The sequence below is a fragment of the Spermophilus citellus genome (genome assembly GCF_964194105.1).
Source record: "Spermophilus citellus genome assembly, chromosome: 3".
Classification (NCBI taxonomy): Eukaryota; Metazoa; Chordata; class Mammalia; order Rodentia; family Sciuridae; genus Spermophilus; species Spermophilus citellus.
In genome coordinates this window covers 11,220,792-11,247,588 of record NC_138184.1, presented here as the reverse complement: position 1 = coordinate 11,247,588, position 26,797 = coordinate 11,220,792, and the positions used below count along the sequence as shown (strand labels likewise).

Here is a 26,797-nt window from a genome sequence, read left to right as displayed (position 1 = left end):
AGCCAGAGGGCGGCGGGACAGGGAGGGGAAGAGGAGCCAAGACGCCCTCTCCACGGAGTCCACCCTAGCCTGACCCATGGAGAGCTCTGGGTGCGCCAGAGGCCACCCCCATTGTGAGCAGGGCCTTCTGCACCTCACTGGCCTGTCATTGAGGATGCGGTGTGGAGAAGCGATGGCATCGGGTGAGGCAGATCCTGGCCACTTAGAGCAATCCCACGGAGAAGGGGCTACGGGGGCCTCTTAGCAGCCAACAGGGCGTGCGCACCAGCAAGCGATGGGTCCTAGCCGGGCACCAGCACCACACTGCCCTGTTGGCATGGTGCTTACCTGGTGGCCCTTGGAGTAGGACAGCCCTTTGGGCCCACCTGATCACATCCCCCTCTTACTGTGGTCCAGAAGCAGCAAAGCCCCGAGCTGTATGCACGGACCTTAACCGCACACCTGTCTCCCTGCGTCGGTGGGATCTGCGTCCGTGGATTCTACCTCCTGTGGATCAGAAATTCACGGAAAACCTGCATCTGTGCAAACATGTGCAGGCTCTCCTCCTTGTCATAGTCCCTAACAATACGGCTTCATAGATACCCACCTGTCATTTGTGTGACCTTAGGCATAATACGTGACCTGGGGATGGTTTTAAGTCCTACTCGAGGCAGCGTGTAGGTTCTAGACAAAGACGATGCCATTTTACACAAGTGGGTGGAGATCTACAGACTTGGGTGTCCTCGGAGAAGTCCCACAAAAGTCCCCGTGGATACCAAGGAGCACGCTCTGGTTGTGGGTTGGACCTCGTTTGGAACCAGAGTCTCATTCTGTCTCCTTCCAGAGAGTCCAAAAGAAAAGGGGTTAACTACTGTTATTCGAACCTCCCTTGAGTTTCAGAACTGGGGAGACTTTTCAAACAGGATGCAAACCTAAGTCGTGTCCATGTCACCTCTTCCTCTCTGGGAAGAAACTGAAGCTGTTATTCAAGCACGAGCCAAGGGGGAGGCCACCCTGAGCTCATGGTCAGGATCCGGGCTGACCGGGGCAGAGCTCCCCACACCCCAGCCTTTACACACCCCTGGCACCCGTGCCCTCTGCCCCCCGGGGACTCCCTGTCCCCTCGCTCACCGCCACTGTTCTCAGCAGAGCATTAGGGTTAGGTCACCTGGGCTGGGGTTGCAATAGCGGCTCTGCCATTCCTGAGCCCTCAGGGGAAGCGCAGCCCCTCTCTGGGCCTTTCTGCCCCCTGTGAAAGCTGGGGGTGACCCTACCCTGCAGCCGCCCCACGGGTAGCTGCTAGAACTCGAGGAAACGGGAGGAGCTTTTGTGCAAAGTTGTGGAGGACGGTTCCTCTTGCCCTAGGGCCAGCCTCTGGGGGTCCCCCACCACCCTCCTCCACTGTCACCCCACCCCAGCCTCCACGTGCTGGGGGCTCCCTCGGGCATCCTGGTGGTGGGTCGGGGCGCGGCTCACGGCGGGGCTGTCTGTGTCTCCCCAGGTTTACAAGTCGTCCTGAAGTCGATCATGAAGGCCATGATCCCGCTGCTGCAGATCGGCCTCCTCCTGTTTTTCGCTATCCTTATTTTTGCAATCATAGGGTTAGAATTTTATATGGGAAAATTTCATACCACCTGCTTTGAAGAGGGGACAGGTAGGTCCGAGCCACGGGACGTGGGTCTGCCAACCTCCTCCCTCGGGAAGGGGCTTGTCCTTCTCCTGGGGGTGGGAGATGCTCCTTCAGGGGACCTGTGCTGCTTCCCAGGGACCAGAGGCTTCACAGGAATGACCTGGGCTACGACCCCGGGAGAACGGGGTGGGGAGACACAGAGGAGGCAAGGTGTCCCAGGCTGCGCTATTGACGGCTAACCCTGGGGGCAGCTGGACACACTCTGCTGGACATACGGGTCAGATTCCCCAGCCAGGGGATCAGGGGTCCTGTGACCCCAGCCTGTCCTGGGGGGTGTCTCATCATGAAGGCCCCTCCTGCCTGCCTTTGGGTACCGCGACTGTCCTGTAGAAGGTTAGTGCAGGACAGAGCCCCCTGCGGTCTCCAGGACGTGGCTCCAGATAGCCCAGCGGGGATGCCCGGCCCCCATCAGGACCCAGTCCCGGTCAGTCCAGGGTCGGGCAGGCAGGGCAGGCAGGGGACCCTCCTGGGCCCGAGGACCAGGCTCCTGACTCCACGAGACATGTCCAGTTCAATCCCGGCCGCCAACTCCAGCCGCCCTGTGAATGGAGTCAAATAAGAGGGGACACCCACCTTCCCGTGTCTGGACCCTGGCTGTGCCCACGTGGCAGCCTGGGGGGGTCACACTGGTCCTTTGAGCCAGGGGAGCTGAGGCCCAGGAGGCAGACAGAACAAGGGGACCCCGAACAGAAAGAAGTCAGGGGCCTGTCACTGGGAGAGGCGGCCGTGGAAGAGGACCCGGAAATGGCTGCCTCCCACCTTCCCACCCAGCAGCCCCCGGGGATCAGCAGAGGGAGCTCCTGAGACCTGTCCCCTCGTCCCCCAGGGGAGGGAAGCGCAGGGGAGGCTCCTGGGGAGGGCGGGGGCGGGGCCGTTTCTCCCCACCCCCCTCCTCTCCTGGGCGTGTGAAGCGGCTCAATCTGGAACGTCCTAATTATTTCTTTCCCCAATGAAGAAGGTGTTAATTGAGGCAGATCTATTTCTGCACCTGGCCTCGTCACCCAGGTGGAAATAGAGAGGGAGGGAGGGGGAGAGGGAGGGGGAGAGGGAGGGGCAAAGAGGGAGGGGAGAGGTGCCAGCCTGTTGGCCCTTGGCACCGTCAGCCCCAAGCAGAGAAACCAGGAGTCGTGAGTCCTGAGCTTTGTGAACTTTGGTCTTGTTCCTTTCCACCTGAGATGGGCCAAGGAGAAGCCTGGGCTGGCTGGCTCTGAATGCGGTTGTGGGGTACAGATGTGGGTGTGGGGAGCCTCCGTTTAGGCGGGTGACTGAAAAGCTCACAATTAAAAACATAGCTGTGTGAGTCCAGGGACGGCTATACACAGACGCCCGCCGCAGGTTAATTTTAAAATGTATTTATAACCAAGCGCCGCAGACTCTCTGGATGGCGGTGTTTCTAGAAGCCACCCTGGAGAGCTTCGTGGGGCGGGCGGAGGGCCACGGGAGGGGGGCCCCCTGAACACCCGGGAAGGCAGAGGCAGAGCAGAAGGCTCCCCGCTTCCCAAGAGCTGCCAGAATCCTTGGAGGAACGCGACCGTCACTTGGAGGCCCACGTGTGACTCTGTCTGCATGTCCACTGGAGGCCAGGGGAAAGGGGACATCCCAGGTGACTGGGCTGAAGCACAAGGGACGGGAATGGGCCAGGCGTGGACCCTGTGGAGAGGAGGCAGGCTCCCAGAGAGGCCACCTTCCAGCCCAGAGCCCTGGAGTCCAGGTCCCCAGCCCCGCCACGCCCTGGGATCCGGACCCGACCTTCAGCGCCCACTGCTTCCTCCCGAGGCCGTCCTGGCTTCCAGCCAGAGGGCTGTCCCCTGGCACGCTGTGTTCCCTGCCAACATTTTCGCAGTCCGCCCCTGCTCTGTGGGGAGAACTTGGCTTCTGTTCTCCACCCATTGGGGTAGGGGCTGCACATACCCCTGTCCCTTGCCCCCAGAACAGCTCCCCAGCCCAGACAGGCCAGGAAGAAAACCAGCAAGGATTCAGACAGGAGCCCGGTGGCCAGTTCCTCACTGTGGCATGAAGAGTGCTGTAGCCAACGACCCCCGCGCGTTCACCAGACCTGACCACGGACCACGAGGCTCCCCCAGCAGGGGTCAGGAGGCTGGGACAAAAGCCCAACAGGTTCCCGACACGAGGCAACTCAACCAGAAATCAGAAAGAAAACTCCAAAAGCATTTAAAAATTAAGAGACAAGGCTCTTATTTGTGGGTGAAATGATATTGCAACTGAGATCTCTAGTTGGCAAAGTATAAAGAAGAGGTGAAAGGAGAGGGACCCAGAGTTGACGAAGGGTGAAATGTCTTCATTGTTCGTGGATCAAAGAAGAAATGGAAATTGGAAAATAACTCAGCAATAATGATAATGATGACTGACAACATTTCTGAGATGCAGCTAAAGCTGCTCTTTAAGGACAATTTATAGCCTCCAAGTTAATCCTTCTCAAAGTTGAGGAAAGTAACAGCAAAAATAACCCCCAGAAGACAAGAAGGTATGAATAATGAAGCTTGGAGAATAATTCAGTGAAGGAGAAAGTATTCAGTAAATCAATCGAGCCATGCCCTGATTAAAGAAAAAAGACGAAGTTCACCCCAATCGCTGTTTCTCCCAACAGCGTTAAACACTCATGGGTTCTGATTTCTCCGGTTTCCCTGATCCTTGTCCTGACGCTCCTCCCCTTCCCTTTCACAGATGACATTCAGGGTGAGTCCCCGGCTCCGTGTGGGACAGAGGAACCCGCCCGTACCTGCCCCAACGGGACCAAATGCCAGCCCTACTGGGAAGGGCCCAACAACGGGATCACGCAGTTCGACAACATCCTGTTCGCTGTGCTGACCGTCTTCCAGTGTATCACCATGGAAGGCTGGACTGACCTCCTCTACAATGTAAGTGACACTGGGACAGTGGATGTGGACCACCAGGGTCACAGGGAGGTGGCCCTCTGGGAGCAGGGCAGCTCCTGGGGCTGTGATGGGGAAACGGGAGCCAGGGGAGGCAGCCTGAGGACCAGCCTCTGCGGAGTCCAGGGTGGAGGCTCACCGCAGACCTCTAACCACTAGGTCCCTGGGGCCAGGGAGGTCTGGAGGGGACACAAATGTGACCTCATTTTGCAGCATGCAAGTGTTTAGATGTCGTTTTGGATTTTAAAATCTGTCAAAGTCGTGCAATCCCAAACCTAACATGGATGAAAGGACAGAGTAGTATCTTTGAACCCAGGCAAGGTGGCTCTACCCTGGAGGTCACCCAGCCCTCCCCCAGAGGTGGAGGTCACGGCCCAGGGCACACATCTACCAGGGCCCTGTGCACACAGTGTACCCCATGCTGTGGGTCGTCTGGGGTCCTGGGACCTCCTGCCTAGGCCCCCACTCCTGGGGCAAGCGTGACTCGAGCCTGGACGTGCAGACCTGGACGTGCGCACATGGCTGGCCATGGGGAGACGCAGGAGGCTTCCCCGGCCACGGTCAGGGCCAGGGTGGTCCCCAGGCTGCAGTCCAACGCGGACAGCAGATCCCAGCCCCACCCTGACCTTCAGGCATTGGGGAGGTAGGTTTGGAAAGCAGAGCGCGAGGCATGTTTTATTGAGCAGCTTTTAAATATTGATGCCTAGCATGCGGCCTCTGTGCCTCTCCCCAGCCCTTAAAGTGCTGCGGATGAGAGACGTCCTCCCGGCCCCGGCCCCGCCGGCCCCCGTCCCCTGCTCCCCCCACGCAGCCCCCTCCCTCTGCCACTCTTTTTTATTTATGCCAATGCGGCTGTCACTCACCATCCACAGAGGCTTGGCCCGGGACCCCGGGCTCTCGTGCCCCATGTGAAGTGGCCCGGAACCTGCCAGGACCTCGAGTGCGTCCAGTCGTGTCTGTCGGCTCCCAGTCCCTGGAGCCAGGCCAACGCTGTGCAGGGTCGTCTCTGCCGTTTAGGGCATTATGACACAAGAAGCCTCAGCTCTGCCACTTGGTCTTGATGTGCACTTGGCTGAATAGGCAAAGGCAGACACAGAGGACAGTGGCATGGCTCCGTCAGCTCTGAGCCCCCTCCCCTCCTCACACCAGAGGGTGGCTCCTGCGCCTGCTGTTCTGGTCCGTCATTCTCCCCACTCCCGTAGCAGAATATTCCGGAGCCTTCCCCACTGCAGGGCACCGATGGCCCCTTCATTCTTTTTTTTTTTTTTTTAATTTTTTTTTAGATGTTGATGAACCTTTGTTTTATTCATTTATTTATATGTGGTGCTGAGAATCGAACCCAGTGCCTCACACATGCTAGGCAAGTGCTCTGCCACTGAGCCACAACCTCAGCCCCTCTTCATTCTTTTAGACAGCAGCATAGTACTCCATCTTGTGGGTGCCCTGGAGGGAAACATCGGGCCGACCTCCGTGTGCGGACGAGCTGCCATGAGCTACCCTGTGTGCTTTCCGTGCTTTTGTGTATACGTAGCTGGGGGTCAAAGGTTAAAGTCATTTATAATTCTGACACCTGTTGAGATGTCCCCTCGTCCCCAACACACTAACCCTCCTCTCATCCACCTGTGTGAGAGGGAGGTCCCCAGATCAGTCCTCTGTCCCCTGCTGAAGAAGGCCGGAGCCAAAGACTTAGGGTTAGGAACAAGGCAGCCACAGCGTGGTTCTCTGTGGAGCGTCCTGAGGCCACTTGGCACGTGCGCCTCTGTGGACCCTCCATGGTCCCCGGGCCCTGCCCTGACGCCGCGGTTGCAGACGGAGGTGTGGCCCGTGTGGGGCTTGGCCACTGGGGAGTGAGGCCTGGCTTCCTCCTGCGCGGGGCTGGGCCACCCCTCTGGGCTGGGGCCTGCTTCTGTGGAATGTCCCCCCAGAGGTTGGAGGGAGATTCATGGGAATTGACCTTCGACTCAGTCGCCCATTTAGGGTGCAGCCTGAGAGTGGGCGGAAAGGCGGGCCCCAGACGGTTGTGCCTGTTGCGCACTGCCCCGGGACACAGGGACTGGTCACACGTAATCAGACCTCGCCTAGGAGCGAGGGTGGCCCTGGCCGAGCTCAGGAGGAGCCAGACCCCACCTTAGTATTTCTTTTAGAAACACGACTGACATTTTTATCATAATGTCCCACCCACCCCGACCGACTGGTTGCAGCCTGACTCAGAACCGACTTCTAGAACTTTCCACCATTTGTGCCCACCGTCGTCCTCCGGGCTCCTGAGACTCTGAGGCAGAGCTTCTCGCCCAGGGGTCTCTGTCCCATGAGGGACACTGGTGGTGTCTGTGATGTGGTGTTGTCACAGGGGCGAGGAGGTGGGTGCTGCTGGCCTTGGGCTGCGTGTCACCTCGTCACCCTGCAGGCCCAGGGCCAACCCCCGAGTGTCCCCACCCCAGCCGTCCAAAAGGTTTCCACTGTGAAGCCCTCCCTGGGGTCACCCATCACTCTGTCCTTCCCTGGGACTGCCGCGGCCACCAGGCCTCCCGGGGACATCCGCGGAGCAGCCTCCACCAGGTGCCCGGGGGACGGACGGGTGGGTGAATGCCCCACACCCCGCGGCTGCGCCTGTCACCCAGGTGCCCCGGTCAGTGGCCCTGGGAACCTCCCGGCCAGCCGGTCCTTCCTGCCCTTCCCTCCCTGGGTGGAGCCTCCCCACGTCACCTCCTGTGTCACCCTGGGGCCATGAACTGAATGACTCAGACACAGAAACAGCTGCCCCTGCTGCTGGGGGCCAGGAGCTGCCCTGCAGAGGGTCCTCACAGCCACCCCCCAGCAGCCTGGGGAGGACCCTCCCTGGCCTCCCCCGGCTCCTGGTGGCAGACAATCCTGGTGGCCCTGGCTAGCAGATCCACAGTGGCCTGTCCCTCCTCCTCCTAGGAGATTCGACCTGCCCCGTTCCATCTTGACCTCAGCTCAACCAATGACCTCGGCACGACCCCGTGTCCAGACAAGGCGGCCTCCTGGGGTCCTGGAGTCGGGACCTCAGCTCCCGGGGCACAGTCCCATTCACAGCCCCCCAAATACACGAGGTGCCCCTGAGCCTCTCCTGGGCTCTTCCCAGATTAACATCACCCACTGGGCACGGGGGCCCGCACCTGCACTCCCAGCGACCTGGGAGGCTGAGGCAGGAGGATCGCGAGTTCAAGGCCAGCCCCAGCAACAGCGAGGCCCTAAGCAACTCAGTGAGGCCCTGTCTCTAAATAAAATGCAAAACAGGGCTGGGGTGGGGCTCAGTGGTCGGCGCCCCGAGTTCAATCCCTGGTGTCCCCCCAAAAAAAAAAGCCATCGTGCTGTCACCTGATGGGACTTCCCCTGGTGGCGGGAGCTTCTGCCCATATTAACGCCATTTGCTGCTTCCCTTCATGATGACCAAGTGCCCCATTTCCCATGGGCGTGAGGAAATAGAAGGGGTCACCATTTTCTGTGCAAATCCGTGGGCCCTGCTAGACTCTGTCCCTGGCCCCAGAGACTCTCCGTCTGACAGGAAGGGCTCTCACAGGTGGCTCCTGTCGGGTCCCGGGGAGGGCGGGCTGGAGCCAGAGCTCAGGGGCAGAGCCCTTGCCCTTGCGGGACCTTGGGCTCCATCCCCAGCTGTGGAAGGACCCAGGGAGCGGGTAGTTCAGCCGGTGACCATCTCCGTTCCCACCACAGACGCCAACAGTGACCTAGACGACCTCTTAAAGGGAGATGTTTTCAGCCCTGTCTTCCAGATGACGAAACTGAGGCTCACAGAGGTCCCCTAGAGAGCAGAAGAGTCATGTCCAACCAGCCTTGGGCTCTGTCCTTACTCCTCCCGCACTCTTCCTCGTCCTCTCTTCCTCGTACATTTTCCTCCCTCCCCCTCCCCCTCCCCTCCCCCTCCCCCTCCCCCTCCCCTCCCCCTCCTCCTCCCCCTCCTCTCTCCTCCCCCTCCCCCTCCTCCCCCTCCTCTCTCCTCCCCCTCCCCCTCCTCCCCCTCCTCCTCCTCCTCCCCCCCCTCCTCTCCCCCTCCCCTCCTCCTCCTCTCCCCCTCCCCTCCTCCTCCTCTCCCCCTCCCCTCCTCTCTCCTCCCCCTCCCCCTCCTCCCCCTCCTCCTCCTCCTCCCCCCCCTCCTCTCCCCCTCCCCTCCTCCTCCTCTCCCCCTCCCCTCCTCCTCCTCTCCCCCTCCCCTCCTCCCTCCTCCCCCTCCTCCCTCCTCCCCCTCCTCCCTCCTCCTCCTCCCCCTCCTCCCCCTTCTCCCCTCCTCCTCCCCCTCCTCCCCTCCTCCTCCCTCTTCCCCCTCCTCCCCCTCCTCCCTCCTCCCCCTCCCCCTCCTCCCCCTCCTCCTCCTCCCCCTCCTCCCCCTTCTCCCCTCCTCCTCCCCCTCCTCCCCTCCTCCTCCCTCTTCCCCCTCCTCCCCCTCCTCCTCCTCCTCTCCCCCCCTCCTCTCCCCTCCCCTCCTCCTCCTCTCCCCCTCCCCTCCTCCTCCTCTCCCCCTCCCCTCCTCCCTCCTCCCCCTCCCCCTCCTCCCCCTCCTCCCTCCTCCCCCTCCTCCCTCCTCCTCCTCCCCCTCCTCCCCCTCCTCCCCCTTCGGCCCCTCCTCCTCCCCCTCCTCCCCTCCTCCTCCCTCTTCCCCCTCCTCCCCCTCCTCCCTCCTCCCCCTCCTCCTCCCCCTCCTCCCCTCTCTGTGCTCTTTCTGTCCCTTTTTCTCTATTTCTTTCCCTTAGATAATGCTAATGAAAGGAACAGCAGAAACGTATTCAGCTGGTGCTCATAAATGCGTGTCCCTTGATGCGTAGTCACTGACCGCCGGCTCTGATCTTTCACATAAGCCTGGTCTTATTCACTGATATTTGTCTTGTCCAATATCAAAGTAGTTGACTTTGGGGACAGTCGGTCCCCGTTTATCCAAGACATTTATCAAACGATTCCTGTATGCAGGTACACTGTCAGTACTTACTATGTGCAGGCACTGAGGTGCTGGCGTGTTAGTGGGGGAAGCGGGTGATCCGTGAGATAAGGGCAGATGGTGAATGTGAATCACGGGGGGCTGTGAGGGTCCGGCGGTCTCCACGGCAGGGATTGGTCCACAGACAAAACCCCAGAGCCGTCAGCTGCGTGCCAGTGGGGATCCGGGGACTGGACCCTGTTACCCTCTGCGTCCAAGATGGTGTTAGAGGGCAGTGAGAGCGTTGGAGAATACCTCAACGGGGAGCCTGTGGGTATCTCAGGGAAGGGCAGCCGGGGGTCAGAACCACCAGTGCAAAGGCCCTGGGGTAGGAGTGTCCTGGCATTTGTGAGGAGCCGTGCTGCTGCCCACGTGGCCAGAGGGGAGCTAACGAGGGCAAGAGTGGCCACTGGTGAGGCCAGGGAGGGACACGCTTCCTCGGCAGACAGCCCACGTCATTTATCATCCAAACCAGGACAGTTTTGAGAGTAAGTGGGGAAAATAGAACTCAGAAACTAATGACCAGCCGCGACAGGTCACACCGGGTGGAAACTGGGGCCTGCGGCCTCCCTCAAGGCCACTGTCAGACTTTGGCTTTTTCACGGTCAAATCGACCCCATTTTTACCTCATACACCGGGGAATGGGTGTCCTGAGCCGAGGGACTGTTTTTAACATCTTCCATCCTGATTTTTTTGAATGAGCCAGGCTTAAAAAAACAGGAAAGTAAAACATGAGGTCAAGGGTGCCTCAGGGGACTCGCCGTTGCTGTGAGGGAGGAGCCTCTACCCGGGCTCATGAGCTGGGCAGCAGGCTGGGCGCAGTGTCCACCCGACAGGCCGCTGTGACTAAGGCTCTGCAGGTTTAGCACGGGGCGGGGGGGACACGGTGGGAGGGGGGACGTGCCCGCCACCCCCGTGAGCTGCAGGGAAGGCACGTCCTCCCCTCGCTGGCCCAGAGGCGGGGCCTGGGGGTGATGGGGTCAGGGAGGCACGTGGTCAGCCTGAAGGGGCACCACCCACGTGGTGGAGGGGCTGAGCCCCCCTCTGACTGTCAGGGAGGGGCCTGCACAGGAGCTGGGATGCACTTCTGGTTACCATGGTAACACAGGATGGTGTGCGCCCTTCAGCCAGGGCTTAGTGAGCACCTACTATGTGCCCGGTGTCTTCTGGGGACCATGCGGGAAGCATGTCCACCCGCGGAGAGCTGACGCTCAGGCAGCCTCAAGTCGAACATCAACAAGATCATTCAGAGGGTGAAACGGGCCAGAAAGAGGACGAGACCTCCGGCTGGACTGAGGGAGGGCCAGGTCCCTCCTTCCGGAGATTGTCCCCATGGGGACACCCTCAGGCTGGGGGAGGAGAAGGGATCAGCTGAGCCGAGGCCGAAGGGGAAGGGAATGGGGTCCACGGGCTCATAGTGACCTTGAACTTGGCTCTTTGGGGAATTTCTTTACCTGACATACAGGAGACACCCTTTCCCACACCTACCTCGACAGGGGGTGAGTGCGAAGGTGTCTTTCGAGAAAGGCCTTCGGGAGCAAAGGAGCAAACGGTGGCCATGTCAGGGTGTATCTGTCAGGGTGGAGGGACCTGCCGCAGTAACGAGCATCCCCAAGCCTCCACGGTCTCAGCAAGGGCTGCATTTCCTGCGCGCTCCGGGTCCAGCGCAGGAGGAGGGGACCCTGCTGAGGTGCCACTAGGGGCCTTGCTAGTGGAGAACGATGCCAGGGACTGTTCTGGACACCCCCGGAGAGTCTCACTCTGCAGGTTCAGCCCTCTGACCTAAACAGCAGCCCAGATCTCTCCACCCACTCCCTGTTGGCTGGCGCCCATCTCTCGGCCCTCGGCCACCCAGGAAGGGCCACTTCGCCCTATCGAAAGACAGAGGTGAGCCCAGAGCTGATGGTGGCCAGGGTTCCAGGCAGCAGAATGTGGACAGAAGACAGGGCCATCTGTCACCGGGTCCCCCGGCCGTGTCAGTGCGCTGACCAGTGAGCAGCCGCCCTCCAACCTCCGCCAAGCCCAGGTGCCCACAGCTGCCCTTCGCCTGACCCAGGAGGGCGTGAGAGCCAGCAGGGGCGTCCCACCCATAGAGGCCCCAGGGAGCCCTCTGGGGTGATCTGGGGAAGAGACAAGGGTGGGAGGTGACAAAGTAGGAGGACCACCTCTGCCCTTTTTTCGGTGACTGTAGTCATTTCCTGTAACTGTCACAATGAAAGGCCACAAACAGAGTGGCTTAAAACAGCAGAGTGTGTTCTTCTCACAGTTCTGGGCTCCGGAGGTCCAAGATCAAGTTACCAGCAGGGTCGTGGTCCCTCACAGACCTTGGGCGGGACCGGTTCTGGCCTGTCCCTGGCTTCCAGGGCTCTGCAGGCAACCTCGGGTGCTGCCCCGGCTGTGGGTCACGGTCCTCAGCGCGGCCTGGTCCTCCCTCGGGTCCCCGCAGTGTGCCGGTGTCTGCACCCAGGTCGGCCTTTCATAAGGACGTCAGTCCATCCTAACTTGGTGACACTGCGGAGGCCCTTTGGTGGGTTCGCGGGTCCTGGGGGTCAGGACGTCTGTGCGTCCTGTGTGGAGAGACTCAGAGTGACACCAGCAGACCGGTGGCCTGTGACGTTGCCCCTCCCCCGGGAATGGCTCTGTGCTGCATCTCGGGGTGTACGGCAGGACTGACCGGGCTCCCCGAGGGCCAGCGTCCCTGGGCGGCTGTTACTGTCCTGGGCAGCACGTCACAGGGCCCACCAGGGTTTTGTTGGCAGCTTCTGAGACGGATGGACAGACGGACGCACTGGATGCAGGGGCCTCCGCTGCTCCCCCTGTTTGCTACTGTCTCTGTCCCCACACCCCAGTCTGTCCCCTGTCACCAGGCCCTGGTGACAGTGTGCCTCCTTCTCCCTGGCTGCTGCAGGGTTGGCTCCCTGGGCTATATTTAGCCCCGAGAAATGGGGACAAGAGCCTCGGCCGCCGCAGAGCTGGGGGCAGAAGCCAGCCCTGCCTTCGCTAGCCATGCCCTGCAGCTTCCGGCCTCTTCCAGAACCTTCCACAAGAAAAAGCACTTCCAGGCTTTGAACCAGGGCGTGGACTCCTATGCGGACATTCGTCACCCGAATCCTGTCCAGGTCCCATCCAGGCTGACCTCTCTCCCTCTCTCCCTCTCCCCCTCGCCCTCCTCTCCCCCCCTCACATTGTGGTAAAATGCATACAACATAAAAATGTACCCTTTTTTTGGAGGACAGGTGACAGGGATTGAACTCAGGGCCACTCGACCACTGAGCCACGTCCCCAGCCCAGGGTCTCACTGAGTTGCTTAGGGCCTCACCATTGCTGAGGCTGGCCTTGAACTCGTGATCCTCCTGCCTCAGCCTCCCAAGCCTCTGGGACGACAGAAAAGATGAACCTTCTTAACATCTGTTTTGCGAGGCAGGGAGGGAGCCCAGGGCCCGGCAGGGGCTGCACCCCAGCCCGTCCCCAGCCCCCTCAGCTGCTGCTGGCTGTGCGGTTCCGTGGCGTTGAGCGTGTCCTCTGCTGTGTGGCCATCTCCCCCTCGGCCCAGGCACTGCCGTGGTCTCCCCCAACTCGAGCTCTGTCCCCAGGGCCCCACGTGCCGCCCTGCGTCTGATCTGGTGGCTCCCGGGAGGCTGCGGGTGGAGCCTGCGGGTGGCTCCTGTCACTAATCGCCACGTCCTGGAGGCCGACCTTCCTTCCTTCCCAAGACAGAGTTAACTTAACACAAGACCATTCTAAGATCAGGACCATAAACACACAGGAAACTGCGCGGCCCCTGAAGAGGGACGACCCACAGGCGCAGGCGCGGGTGTGGCCGGCCCCACGGAAGCAGAAACTTCTCAGGCCCAGAAGGCGCCCCCCCACCCCCGTCACCTCCTCCCCCAGGGACTCTCCTCGGGGCTTTGAGCCGCACCTTCGTCCACCTGGTGGGGGTTGGTTTGCTGGCCTCCCCCTGGTACCAGTTGGCCTGGAACCCCAGCAGCCCTCCTGCCTCGGCCTCCCGGGCTGGGCCTGCAGACGTGCGCCCCACACCTCACTTCCCCAGACTGCACAGTGGGACCCACCCACGTGTTTCCTGTCCCCTTCTCCTGCTCAGCCTCACCTGGTGGGAGGTCCGCGGTGGCACGGGGCAGGCTCTCACCCGCCATGCTCCGCTCCTGTATTCTCTTCCCTTGAGAAAGGTTGGGTTGCCAGCGGTTGGGGACTTTCTTATGGTCGGTCGTCACTGGCTTGAGCACTCTTGGTGGCCTTTGGGGAACAACCCGGAGCAGAATCACAGGGTCGTGGGAAAGGAACATAAATAGTTTGAGTAGAAACTCTCAGGGCATTTTTTCAGCCTGGGTGTGTGTCCCCCGTGTCATGGGTTGTCTTGTGTCCCCCACCCAAAACTCGCACGTTGGGCTGGGGCCTTGCTCGGTGGTGGAGCTCCTGCCTGGCATGAGCCAGGCCCTGGGTTCCAACCGCGGTACCACCCAAAAAAGAATTAATTAAAAGGAGAAATAAAGACGGACACAAAGAGTGAACGGGCCGTGGGAAAATGAAGGCAGAGAGGAGGTGATCCTAGACAGTGGTCCAAGGAGCACTAGACAGCCAGCACACCACCAGACGCAGGGAGGAGGCCTGGGCCAGAGTCTCTCTCAGAGTCCCCACACCTTGATCTTGAACTTTGGGCCTCCAGAACTGTGAGAGAATAAACTTCTGTTGTTGAAGCTGCACAGTTGTGATTGTGTGCTTTAGCAGCTGCAAGAGGCTAATACGCTGCCATGTTACTCCCCATCAGCAGGGATGAGGGCATCAGTTACCCCACAGCCTCACTGAAACCCGGTGGTGCCAGTCTTTCTTATTGTAGGTTTTCTTCCGCAGCATTTATACATATTTTTAAAGGTGGGCTTTTAAAGCCACACTGGGAGACCTACACTCTGCAGGTGCCACAGGGTGATGAACCACTGGAAGGTTCCACCTTCCCTGATGGCTCAATCCAATGCTTCCCAGCACAGAGGTTAAGTTCATGGGGTCAGGGGAGGGCACCTGCCTGGTTCCAACATCGTCACTGACTAGCTCTCTGACTTTGCCTAGGATTTTGTCTTTCCAAGACTTAGTTTTGTCAGTTATAAAATGGGCAAGAGAACCAGGCACACGCTTGAAATCCCAGCAGGAGAATCACAAGTTCAAAACCAGCCTCAGAAACTTAGCAAGGCCCTAAGCAACTCAGCGAGACCCCGTCTCTTCATTAAATTTAAAGAAAGGACTGGGGATGTGGCTCAGTGGTTAAGTGTCTCTGGGTTCAATCCCTGATATCAAAAATCAATTGATTAATTAAATGGGTAAGGTGATAACATAGGAACATCATTAAGATTAAATAGGGGCTGGGGATAGAGCTCAGTTGGTAGAGTGCTTGCCTCGCATGCACACGGCCCTGGGTTCAATCCCCAGCACCATCAAAAAGTATATATACATGTATATAATAGTGAAGTGAATTCCCATAGGTAATGCGCTTAAAAGAGCACCCAGCACCTAGTAAATATAAGGGCTCCATTCATGTGCTCTCCTCGCCCCCCCATCTCTTCCCCTCCTCCTCTCCCCCTCCCTCTCCCCCTCCCCCCTCTCCCCCCATCCCCCCGCGCTCTCCCTCCCCCACCCTCCCTCTCCCCCTCCCCCCACCCCTCACTCCTTCTCCCCCTCCCTCCTTCTCCCCCCTCCTCTCTCCCCCCTCCCCCGCCCTCTCCCTCCCCCGCCCTCCCTCTCCCCCTCCCCCCCACCCCTCACTCCTTCTCCCCCTCCCTCCCCCGCCCCCGCCCTCCCTTTCCTCCCTCCCTCTCCTCCGTGGTCTTCTGTTCTGTTTCAGGGGGAACGTTCTATTTATAGATTTCTTGCCCCTTGAGGATTCAGCCAAGTCTCTGGGAGGTTTTTGTGGCTGACGTTGAGGCTGCAGGAGGGGAGGAGAGGGGCCCTGGAGGAAGTGGCCCACGGCCCCGCCTGGCTTGGTGACTTCTGCAGGCCACCAGACCCCGCAGTCACACACCTCCTGTGGGGGACACGGCCGTGACTGTGGGGCAGGAGGGAGTCGGGGCCTTTGCCCCAGGTCAGGGCTTCCTCCTCTTGCTCCGGCCTCGGTCTAGGTGACCCTCGTGAGTTCCCCGGGTTCCTCCCGAGCCTGGGGAGGGAGCCGCGGCCCTGAGGGCTCCTCTGGGCTCCTCTGCGTCCTCCTGACCCTGGGGGCCCAGGGGGACCTGCACCTCCGCTCGCTCACCCGTTCCTCCTCTTGCACCTGCAGAGCAACGACGCCTCAGGGAACACCTGGAACTGGCTGTACTTCATCCCCCTCATCATCATCGGCTCCTTCTTCATGCTGAACCTCGTGCTGGGCGTGCTGTCGGGGTGAGTCCTCCACCTCCCTGTGCCCACCGCCTGTCCCCAGGGCACACCAGCCTCCCCACAGCTCGCCAGCCTCCCCCAGATCTCCAGCCTCCCCACAGCTCGCCAGCCTCCGTTCCCACCCACCAGGTAACAGCACACCCCGGCTCTTCCCTGGGGTCTTCAGACCGTCCTTGGCAAGCCACACGCAGCAGCGGGCTGTGCCCCGCGAGGGGCAGGGTGAGGGCCACAGGGGCCTCCCTGCCTGGGATTCACACTTTTCACCAATAAATAAATAAAAATAAATAATTTGGGTTCCTCTTCTCCCGTTTTCCAAACATAATATCATAAGAGACGATCAAAAAGTTTTTTCCTAGCCAGGGAAGTGGCTCTCGCCTGTCATCCCAGCAGCTCAGGAGGCTGAGGCAGGAGGTCCGTGAGTTCAAAGCCAGCCTCAGCCTTGGCAAGGTGCTGTCTCTAAGTAAAATACAAAAATTTATTTTCCTGCCATAAAGAGGCTCTGAATCCCATTTTTTTTGGCTTGATTATAATTGGACTTTGTATTTCTCGCCATAAGAAGTCCAAGGACTGGTGTGGTGGCCCCATGGTGCCGTCGGCAACCCCAGCTTCCTCCATCTCTCCTCGCGGACACCCTCCCTGGAAGCTGCCCCCCCCTCGCGGCCTCTCTGTTCGGAACAGGAGGAGGGGTCAGGAAGCGGTGGGGCCTGCCAGGGGAGTGAGGCTGCCGCTGGAGGCCTCAGCCTGGGTCCCCTGGCCCGACTCGGGGGGCTGGCCGGGGCTCTCGGCCCGGGAGGTGGAGAGGATGGGCACGGAGCGGGCACCATGGTGCTGGGCGCTGGGGGCGCTCACTTTGCTTTCTCTGGGGCTGGCGCAGCTGCTGGGATGGGGAAGGCCGGCAGGGACCCCCAGAGAACCCCCGACCACGCACACAATCGCCCCCTAGAACCCCCTCCCAACCTCAGCCCCTGATCCCGTGCTCCTGCAGAGAGTTCGCCAAAGAGAGGGAACGGGTGGAGAACCGGAGGGCGTTCCTGAAGCTCAGGCGGCAGCAGCAGATTGAGCGCGAGCTCAACGGGTACATGGAGTGGATCTCCAAAGCAGGTGAGAGCCAGGGCTGCAAGTCCCAGGCCACCCAGGGCCAGGCGTGCCGCGTGGAGAGGGCCAGGGAGGGATCCCGTGGGAGGAGAGATGTGAGTCGGCGTCCCAGACCCTGGCAGCAAGAATCTAGAGTAGGACATTGAGCCTCGGGGATATGACATTGCCTGATCGTTAAGTTCCAAAATCAGACCTTGGAGCCAGGGACGTGGTGCCCGCCTGTAATCCCAGCAACGCGGGAGGCTGAGGCAGGAGGATCACAGATTTGAGGCCAGCCTCAGCAACATAGTGAGGCCCTGTCTCAAAACAGAAAATAAAAAGGGCTGGGGATGCAGCTCAGTGGTAAGTGCCCCTGGGTTCAGTCCCCAGGACCAAAAATAAATAAGTCAAATCTGTCTTTGGTTACATTCCAGCCGTGCCACCCCCGACACTGCGTGTCACCTCCCTGTGCTGCAGTTTTCCTGATGGTTAAGTGGAGATGATAACGGTGCAGTTGTCCCTTGGTTTCCCAGGGGATTGGTCCCAGGACCCCCCACAGACACCCAAATCTTCAGTCCCACATAGAAAATGGCCCAGTGTTTGACCGAACCTGTGCGCATGGGTGACTCGTGACACCTGCTGCAGCTGAGTGCTGTAGTGTTTGGGGATAATGACAAGGAAAGGCTTGCCCATGTTTGGGACAAAGACCTTTTCTGGGTACTTCTGGTCTACCACTGGTGGAGCCCTGGACGCACAGCGTGTGCCTGTGGAGGGCTCCCGACCCCCTCGAGGAGCTTCAGCGAGACATCAGGGCTGGGTGCTGAGGAAGCTCGGCACCTGGCACACAGTAGGCGGCTTGTTCTGACACCAGCAGACACTTAGGGGCGCCTGCCGCGTGGCAGGCTCTGTGCCAGGCACCGAGGGGGTGGGCGCCAGACAAACCAAGTCCCTGCCCTTGGTTCAGAATGCTAGAGAGAATATGAAGACAGGCTCCTCTTGTTGGGAGCCACCACACGCGGGAGCAGGAAGGGAGCAGAGAAGAGCTGGAGTCAGGGTGTCAGGGAAGGTCTGGAGGACGTGGCATCTGGCCGAGGCCTGAAGGAGAGGACGACAGATGTGGAGGGTGGGAGTTCAGCTCCAGCAGAGCCAGGGCAGAAGCCAGGCGTAGTGAGAGTGGCCAGGAAGCCAGTGGGACTGGAGTGAGTAGAAGGGAGAGGAGGGGGGGACAGGGAAGTGACAGGAGCCAGTGTAAGCAGGAGCTTGTAGGCGGAGGTGGGGCTGCCGGGGAGTGTGAGAGGGGGAATAAGGTTGGTGTATTCATTACTATGACAAAATACCCGAGGCAGGATAACTGTATAAAGAAGAGGTTTCTTTAGCTCACCATCCTGGAGGTTCAAAGTCACGGTGCCAGGATCGGCTCAGCACTGAGGACTTTATGGAATCATGAGCATGCAAAGGGAGAGGAGTCACTTGGTCAAACAGGAAGCCAGAGAGGGGCACTCTTGTAACACTTGCACGTGCAACAGTTCAGTTGTCCCTTAAGAACTACCTTAATTCCTTCCAAAGACACGCCCCGAATGGCCTAAGGACCTTCCACTAGCCCCGCCCCCTTAAGGGACCAGCCATGGACCAAACACCCGGCACAGGATCCCTGGGACCCGGCACATCCGAGGCCAGAGCTGGGCGCGAACTGAGGAGGGCGGGGCCAGAGACAGAGGGCGGGGCCAGAGACAGAGGGCGGGGCCAGAGACAGAGGGCGGGGCCAGAGACAGAGGGCGGGGCCAGAGACAGAGGGCGGGGCCAGAGACAGAGGGCAGCTCCAGATGCCCGGGAGCCAGGGGCGAACCGGGGTGGCCCAGGGAACCCTGCCTCCCAGGGCGGGCGAGCCCGTGCCCAGGAGAGGCGCCGTGACCCTGTGTCCTTCCTCCTTAGAAGAAGTGATCCTGGCGGAGGACGAGGCCGACGTGGAGCAGCGACATCCCTTTGATGGTAACTGCTCTCCCCCGAGCTGGCGGGGGTCCCCGCAGGAAGCAGCCAGGGCTGGGGACGCGCCACTGGGTTCCCAGGGGCCGTCAGGGGTGGACTTCGGGGTCCAGGAGGTGCCAGGAGCAAACGTGAGGCCAGGTCAGGGCAGGAAGGGTCGGGGATGGCGGGAACCTGCCCGAGCGGAGTGTGGGACGGCGGGCGGCATCCAGCCTGGCCCCCTTTGCCGTGACCGCGGCCCAGCTCTGGTTCAGGTCGCTGCGCTCCAGCTCCAGCTGGTTGCTCCGGGGTCAGGATCAGGCAGGGCCAGCTGTTGACTGGAAGTCCCTGGGATGCCCAGGAGACAAGGGACTGGGATCCGGCCCTGGGCGGTCATGGAGTGGACCTGTGGCTGCTGGCCTGTGGTCCCTGCTCCTTGGGAGGCTGAGGCAGGAGGTTGGCTTTGGCCCCGGAGTGTTAGGCCCACCTGGGCCACATAAGAGTCCTGGCGATTTTACTCAGGAACAGGACGGGCCATGGGGCGGGGGGGGGGCGTCTAGATCTCCTTATCAAACGTGTGTGTCGGACTTACTACCCTCGGGGTGAGCCTCCCAGCACGCTGCAGGCCCACGGCTGGTGGTCCCTGGGTGTCAGTCCCAGAACTCCCAGGAAGCAGGTTTTAGGACTTAAAAATAACTCGGAGGAGAAAGGGTGGCCAGAGCGCAGGCCCGGAGGGGAGCTGCGCAGGACAGTCCTTGTCCAGACCCCTGAAGCCAGGTGACCTCCTCCCTGGGCCCCGATGGACACCCTGCCCCGGGTGGCGGTGCGGCATCCGGAGCAGCCAGGGTCACGCCTGTGTCTCTTGCCATGTTCCCATTGCTGGAGCTCTGCGGAGGGCCACCGTCAAGAAGAGCAAGACGGACCTGCTGCACCCTGAGGAGGCCGAGGACCAGCTGGCCGACATCGCCTCTGTGGGTGAGCCTGCCCGGCCTCCCCCCCACCCACCCCGGAACCAGGGCGAGGGCCTGGGAACCCGCCGCCTGCCCTGAGCCCGGGCAGGTGCTGTGACCCAGGCAAGGACCACGCGGTCTCCCTGGGTGGGTCTAGAGCCAGCAGAGACAAGGCTCTCGGTGACATCGGCCAGTTCACCGTGGTCAAGGGTCCCTTGTCAGATTTTGGAATAGTGACAGAGAGACCCTGAGGGACTGGGAGCCAGGTCTAAACGCGGAGCTCAGGCATGCCTTGTGTGCACTGACGTCATGCACCTCTGAATGATTCTGTGCATGAAACCTGTTGCTATTTCGTGGTGTGGAATTTTCCACCTGGGACGTCGTGTCCGTCCTCAAGAGGTTTGAGATCTTGGAGCATTTTGGATGCTGGATTTGGGGACTAGGGGTACCCCACTTGCAGCTCTTTGGGAAGAGTTTGGGGGGGCTGCCGTTATTAGGTGCCCAGATGGGAACAAGACACGGAGCTCAGGGCTGGGCGCAGTGGCACACACCTGTCATCCCAGCAGCTGAGGAGGCTGAGGCAGGAGGATCGTGAGTTCAAGACCAGCCTCAGCAATGGCGAGGCCCTAGGCAACTCAGTGAGACCCTGACTCTAAATAAGACACAAAATAGGGCTGGGGACGTGGCTCAGGGGTCGAGTGCTCCTGGGTTCCATCTCTGATACCAAAGATAAAAAAAGAAAGACAAAGAATTCCACCATGTGAAACTTGCAGACAGCCCTGGAAATGGATGCTAAGTCAGAGTTTGCAAATAAGCCTGTGAGGGAAATGGGGGTCCTGGACGTGGCCACTCTGGAAGGGTGGGATATGGCTGGAGGACTTCCCAGAGGAGGTGGCCTTTAGACTGAGAGCTAAAGAGTCACCGGGAAGTGACACAGAGAGAACGCGTGACAGGTGGTGCTCAGACCTCTGCCACTGTAACACAGAGACCAGAGCTGAGCCGGGGGCGGTGACGCACCCCTGTGATCCAGTAACTCAGGAGGCTGAGGCAGGAGGATCGTGGGTTTGAGGCCAGCCTCAGCAACTTAGCGAGACCCTGTCTCAAAACACAAAATCAAAGGGCCGGAGGCGCAGCTCAGTGGGTGAAAGCAGTCCTGGGCCCCATCTCCAGTTTCGAAAAATAGAACAAAAAAATATCCTAACAACAAGGGTTGGTTGAGAGGCGCCTGGGGATGTCTTTTCTTTTCCTCGTGCCCCTCACGTGCTATGGATTTATTAGTGGGGACTGTGGCTTTTGTCCTTGTGCAGTGAGGGGGAATAGGGTGTGGGGGTTTTAAACATGATTTTTAAAATCCCAATCATGAAGGGAGGCAGAAGAGCCTCCAGGCGGAGGGAGTGGGGCTGGGGGAGGGGAGGGACGGAGGCAGAGGAAATGCAGGACAGAGGGAGGCAGGGGAAGGGGACCCCCAGGAAGAAAGCCACTCGGGTCTCCCTGTGACACGGTGCTGTGCTTCTCCCAGGCCCCACTTGACTGCTCTGTGCACACCTATGCACGGGGCTCCCCTCCCCTTGGGGCACGTTCCCTGGGGGAAGGAGCCCTTCAGCTGTATCCCCCGAGTCACTTTGAGTGTCACAAACACAGAACCCAGGTGGAAACCCGCCAAGTGTGCGTGTGCCCACAGTCCCCGCCCAGGCCACCCCAGGTGACCCTGTCCACCTCCTTCCCAGTTAAGTAGGCCCTAATGGCACCGGGAAGCTGGCCTTCATTTGCAGTTTTAGTTTCTCTCCGAAGCCTGTGTCTCCTCGTGGGGATGGACTGGCCGAGGGGAGCCTGGGGACCTCCCCGAGCGTGCTCGGTCACATCCGTCCCCATCAGCCTGGTGGCTCCCATTGTAACTGCGGTTTGTTTTCTTCTCATGGGCAAAGAAGGTTCTACTGCTGCCCCACAACCTGGGCTGGATGCCAGGCTCTGCCCGCGGCCCAGCCAGGACCTCCCTCCCGAGTGGCGGGAAGGAGCAGCCGTCCTTAGTGCAGGGGTGTCCTTCCTCGGCTGATCTGGGAGAGACGAAAAGGAGCGAGGGCAGAGGGCAGTCTCATCTGGTGCAATTGTGACATAGCATGTGGCATGATCTGAATAGACTTTAAGTAAGAGTCCACACTCCTTGACCTTCCATCTATACTTCAAGACCATTTCTTCACACGTGCAAAAGACCGTGTCCCAGCTTCTTCTCAACATCATTGTTTCTGATGATCAAAAAGTAAAAACCAAGGCTTGGGATGTAGCTCAGTGGTAGAGCACTTGTCTAGCATGGGCAAGGCCCAGGGTTCAGTGCCTGGCGTGGAAGGAAGAAAGGAAGGAAGGAAGGAAAAGGAAAAACACAGAAACAGCCCACAATGCTCAGCAGTGGGGGAATGTTAAAGAAATCATGGTATATCCATTCAGTGAAATATTCTACAGTTAGGAAGAAGTACAGTTGCTGCCAGCACAGAAAGATGTATTTTGAGATACATCAAGTTGCACAACACTAGGTACAATATGATCCCGTTTTTAAAAAACAACATTTGGAAATGTTAAAGGTATAGAAATCAGGGGATTGTAGGGGTTTGTCACTTCCTACATGACATTTTCTGGGGTGTGTAAATTAGTCACCTGTATTATTTTTGAAATCAGGGGGGAAAGGTTACCTCAGAGCAGAAATAATTGTAAGAAATGTGACAAGAAATCTTGTGGATCTATAGGGCAGGGAAGTATTTGGCAGAAAACCAAAGAAAGCTTCTTGCAGGAATTGTTTTAAACTAGGGTTCAAAGCCAGGTGCCAGGGCACACACTATAGACCCAGAACTCGGGAGGCTGAGGCAGGAGGATCTCTTGAGTTCAGGAGTTGGAGACCAGTCTCTGTCTCAAGAAAATAAGAAGAATAAAAACTAAAGTAGACTAGGTTTCATTTGAGGATGAAACCTCAAATTTGAGCCATCCCCTGGGGCCACTCTAACCAACTGCCACAGACTCAGTGGCTTAAGCAACAGAAATTTATGGTCTCCTGGCTCTGGAGGCTGCGCGTCTGAGATCGGGGTGTGGACAGAGTTGTGCCTCCTAAGCCCCCTGGGCACCTTCTCCCTGTGTCCCCCGTGGTCTTGCTGATCTCTTGTAAGCACATGAGTCCTGTTGGGTTGGGACCACCCCAGTGGCGTCTTTTTACTTCAGTCATTTCTTTAAGGACCCTGTTGGCCTCTGTATAGCCTCGTTCTGATGTCCCGGGGCTGGGATCTCAACACGAGTTCTGGGAAGACACCATTCAAACCCTAAGACAGGGAGGTTGTATGGGTTCGTTTTCTGTTACTATAATGAATTCCCTGAGGCTGGGAACTTATTTTTTTAAGAGGTTTATTTAGCTCAGGTTTTGGAAGCTGCAAATACACCACATGGTGCCAGCTCCAGTGAGTGGCCCCTGGGCTGCCTCATACTGTGGCCGGTGGCATCCTGTTGGGAGTGTGGACTGGAGGGAAGGATCATGGGAGAAGGAAACCAGGGAGGAATGGAAGCCTCAGATCCATTCCTTACAGCAAGCTTCTTCCGGGAGCTCAGGGCCCCAGGGGAGCCAGGTCCAGTCCCTCTGAGGGCGGGGTCCTCCCACAAGGCCCCGCCTCTTAAAGGTCCCTCCAGCTAAAACATGGCCATCCTGGGGACCAAGTGTCCAACTCGCGAATCCCTGGGGGACGCACAGCACCCCCGCTCAGCCCTCCGCAGGGATGGTCCAGAAAGCCACGAGAGCCCTGGGTGGCACACACCCGTAGTGTCCCGTGCTCTGGAGGCTGAGGCAGGAGGATCTCAAGCCGGAGGCCAGCCTGGGCAACGGAGAGAGAGTCCGTCTCAGAACTACGACTTTAAAAAAGGCTTCGGAAGGTGGCTCGGAGGTGGAGCAGGAGCTGTTCAGCCCCTCGAGGGGAGGCAGAGGGTCAGAGGGAGTGGAGGCTGCACTGGGGGAGGCTGCGCCCTGAGCCGAGCAGCCCCAGGCAGACTGTGGAGGGAGGACCAGAGAGGCCAGGAGACGAATCTCCACCCACACAGCCCTGGCCAGCTGCCCAGCCCCCCACTCCATGGAGGACATCCTCCTCAGGGGGCACAGGCCCAGCTCCCCGCCCTCCCTCTCTCCAGCCTCACCCGGATCCATCCACCAGAGTTGGCTTCCCCTGAAACACGGCCTCCGGGCCCAGGCGTCTCTTTATCGCCCCCTCCTGGGCTCCTGGCTGCCACCTCTGCCTCCCACCTCGGTGCCTCCCCAGACACCAGAGGGTCCCGGTGAACACCTGAGTCGTGTGGGCTCCTCCTCCAAGAACCTTCCGGGGTTCCCCAGGCCTTGCCAGGTCCGTCACCTCCCTGGCTCACCTCCTCCTTCAGCCACCCCTTCCAGTGCCACCAAACACGTCAGGCACGTGCCGCCCCAGGACTTTTGCACCAGCTCTTTCCACTGCCTCAGCCACAGAGGTGACTCAGGCCAACACCCCAGTCGCCGGCCACTCACCGCGCCTTGCTGTGGGTTTTCTGGTCACTCCCCCACACTAGGGTGTCCCGGGGGCAGGATAGGTCCTCAGTGGACGCTCCAGAGCACACACGTGTGCAGGTGGAAGTCGCACCCGGCTCGTCCCCGGTCACCGCTTCCGAAGTGACAGGTCCCAGGAAGACGGGGACCCTCCCCCTCAGCTGGAGGCCTTCCAAGCTGGCACGGGGTCCTGGGCAGGGGCTCTGGACGGCCACAGGCTCTTGTTGGAGAGAGCCCTGGGCCTGCCTGTTGTCAGTCTGTCCCCCTCTGGCGGCCTCCAGTGCCACCGTCTCAGGGGCGTTGCTTTTTCCGCTAAGCTGAGCCCGGGGTCAGGGTGGTTCCCGGAGGGCTTGCCGGAGGCGGTGGCTGCGCTGGCCACGCCCCTCCCCAGAAATGCCTGCCTGACCCCCTGCGTTCTCTCCCCGGCAGGGTCCCCCTTCGCCCGAGCCAGCATCAAAAGTGCCAAGCTAGAGAACTCGACCTTCTTCCACAAGAAGGAACGGAGGATGCGCTTCTACATCCGCCGCATGGTCAAAACTCAGGCCTTCTACTGGACTGTGCTCAGTCTGGTCGCCCTCAACACCCTGTGCGTCGCTATCGTTCACTACAACCAGCCCGAGTGGCTCTCCGACTTCCTCTGTGAGTACCGCCAGCTCCCCATCCCTTCCTCGGGCCCTTCCTGTCCTCCTCCCTGGAAGCCAGTGTCTTTTTCCGGTTCTCTCCAGCTGCGGTTAGCCGATGCTGTGTCGGTCCGTTTTCTGTTACTACAACAAAGTGCCCGTGGCAGCTGACTTTATGAAGAGGAAAGGTTTATTGAGCTCACAGTTTAGGAGGCTGGAGCAGGTGGCACCTGTGTCCGTGGGGAACTGATGGGGTGGGGAGGTGGCAGTGATGGGTGTGTGGGAGCAAGTGGTCATTCCTGCAGCCAGAAGCAGAGAGCAAGGGCACCTGGGATCCCAGGCCTTTGAGAGCACGCCCACAGTTGGCCGAGGGGCCGCCCACAAGGCCCCACCTTTTAAAGGCCCATGCCACCTCCCAATGCCATCTCACCGGCCCAAGCCTCTAATCCCCTGAGCCTTTCAGGGGACACTGTGTCCACGCCACAGCACAGCCCGCCTGCTCCAGGCCCACGGCTGTCAACTGGAATCCAGGCAGAGTTGTGGGTGCTGGGGGAGGGAGTGGGGGACAGAGGGAGGCAGCAACCGGGTAGAGACAGAAGCTCACATGGAACTTCCCGGCCTCTCTGGGAACAGTGAAGCTCCATGTCCAGCTCTCAGCCCCCTCTGCCCACGCCTTTGGCTCCTTGGCTACCTCCTCTCCCGCCCCCTGGGCCTCCCCTCCAAGGACCGTGAGAGCACCTTGCTCTCCGTGGGTCCTGCACCCTCAGGCCTGGTCCTCCTCCCTCCGCCTGGTTCCAGGACAAGTGTGAGACGGGGTCAAAGCTGGGGGCTGGCCGGGGTGGGGAGAAGCCATAAAGATAGGGATCAATCCCGCCAGGACTTAAAAAGTAAAGAGCTCTGAGGAATCAACAAGAGGCGTGCCAGGCACACGAAGGGCAGGTGCCCATCGGGGGCCCTGAGTGGGGCTCCCCAAGACCACGCCACCCACCGGCCACCCTCCTCCGTGTCTCTCAGCTGGCCTGATTTAGTCACCGTCACCCTCTTGTCCTGGTTCAGGACAGATGTGGGACACCTGCCACGGAGACAGTCGAGTCTTTGACCTAGAAAGGCCGAGAGCTTAGCCGAGGTCACCATCTCCTTGAAGCCCTCATGGTTCCCAGTCATGACTGACCCCCCAGGACACCCCTCGGGGCCAGTTCTCTTTCCAAGAGTCCTGACCTAGTTCCAACCTTAGTAATTGTGTTTGGTCCCCCCGGAGTCTCTTATAAATGAGGACTCTACTTCCTGTTATAACCTCCTCTGATGGTCTATTTTTAATCCCGTGTGTCCTCCCTACTAATCACCTGGCAGTCCGTCCTGGTTTAGGAACAGAGGATTGGACTTCTTGTCTGTAAAGATCCTTAAATTATCCCCATTTTCCTGTTGAAATAACTGAGAAACAGAGAGGTTCAGTCACTTGTCCAAGGTCCCACAGCTAGGAAGTGATGAAGCTAGGATTTGAACCCAGGCAACTAGGCTTCAGGGTCCAAGCTGTGTCTGATAATAGATCCCGACCCTGAACACCAGGTGACCTGAATGCTGCATGCCTTCCCTGCCCCTAAGTCACCATGTGACCTTGGGCCAGTCATATCCACCAAGGGTCTTTAAACACACGACATCCTTTTCTTTATGTGTCACCAAGAAAGACAACAATCTGCCATCTACACTAGACCTGCTGACTTTAGAAACCTCTCCTCCACTTCAGAGATGTCAAAGT

General features: G+C 59.5%; 1 protein-coding gene across 5 annotated transcripts in view; it reads left to right on the top strand.

Moving 5' to 3' along the window:
- CACNA1A (calcium voltage-gated channel subunit alpha1 A) overlaps positions 1-26,797 on the top strand; it is a 232,268-nt gene that overhangs the window by 131,185 nt on the left and 74,286 nt on the right. For 4 of the 5 annotated variants that reach the window (XM_081284893.1, XM_081284894.1, XM_081284892.1 and 1 more), the window contains 7 exons: positions 1,481-1,633; positions 4,355-4,548; positions 15,795-15,898; positions 16,881-16,996; positions 18,902-18,958; positions 19,817-19,906; positions 24,851-25,060. In XM_081284893.1, coding sequence (XP_081141019.1) covers positions 1,481-1,633; positions 4,355-4,548; positions 15,795-15,898; positions 16,881-16,996; positions 18,902-18,958; positions 19,817-19,906; positions 24,851-25,060 — 924 coding nt within the window. Of the gene's footprint in view, positions 1-1,480; positions 1,634-4,354; positions 4,549-15,794; positions 15,899-16,880; positions 16,997-18,901; positions 18,959-19,810; positions 19,907-24,850; positions 25,061-26,797 lie in introns of all 5 variants that reach the window. The other variant, XM_081284891.1, reaches the window with a different exon arrangement.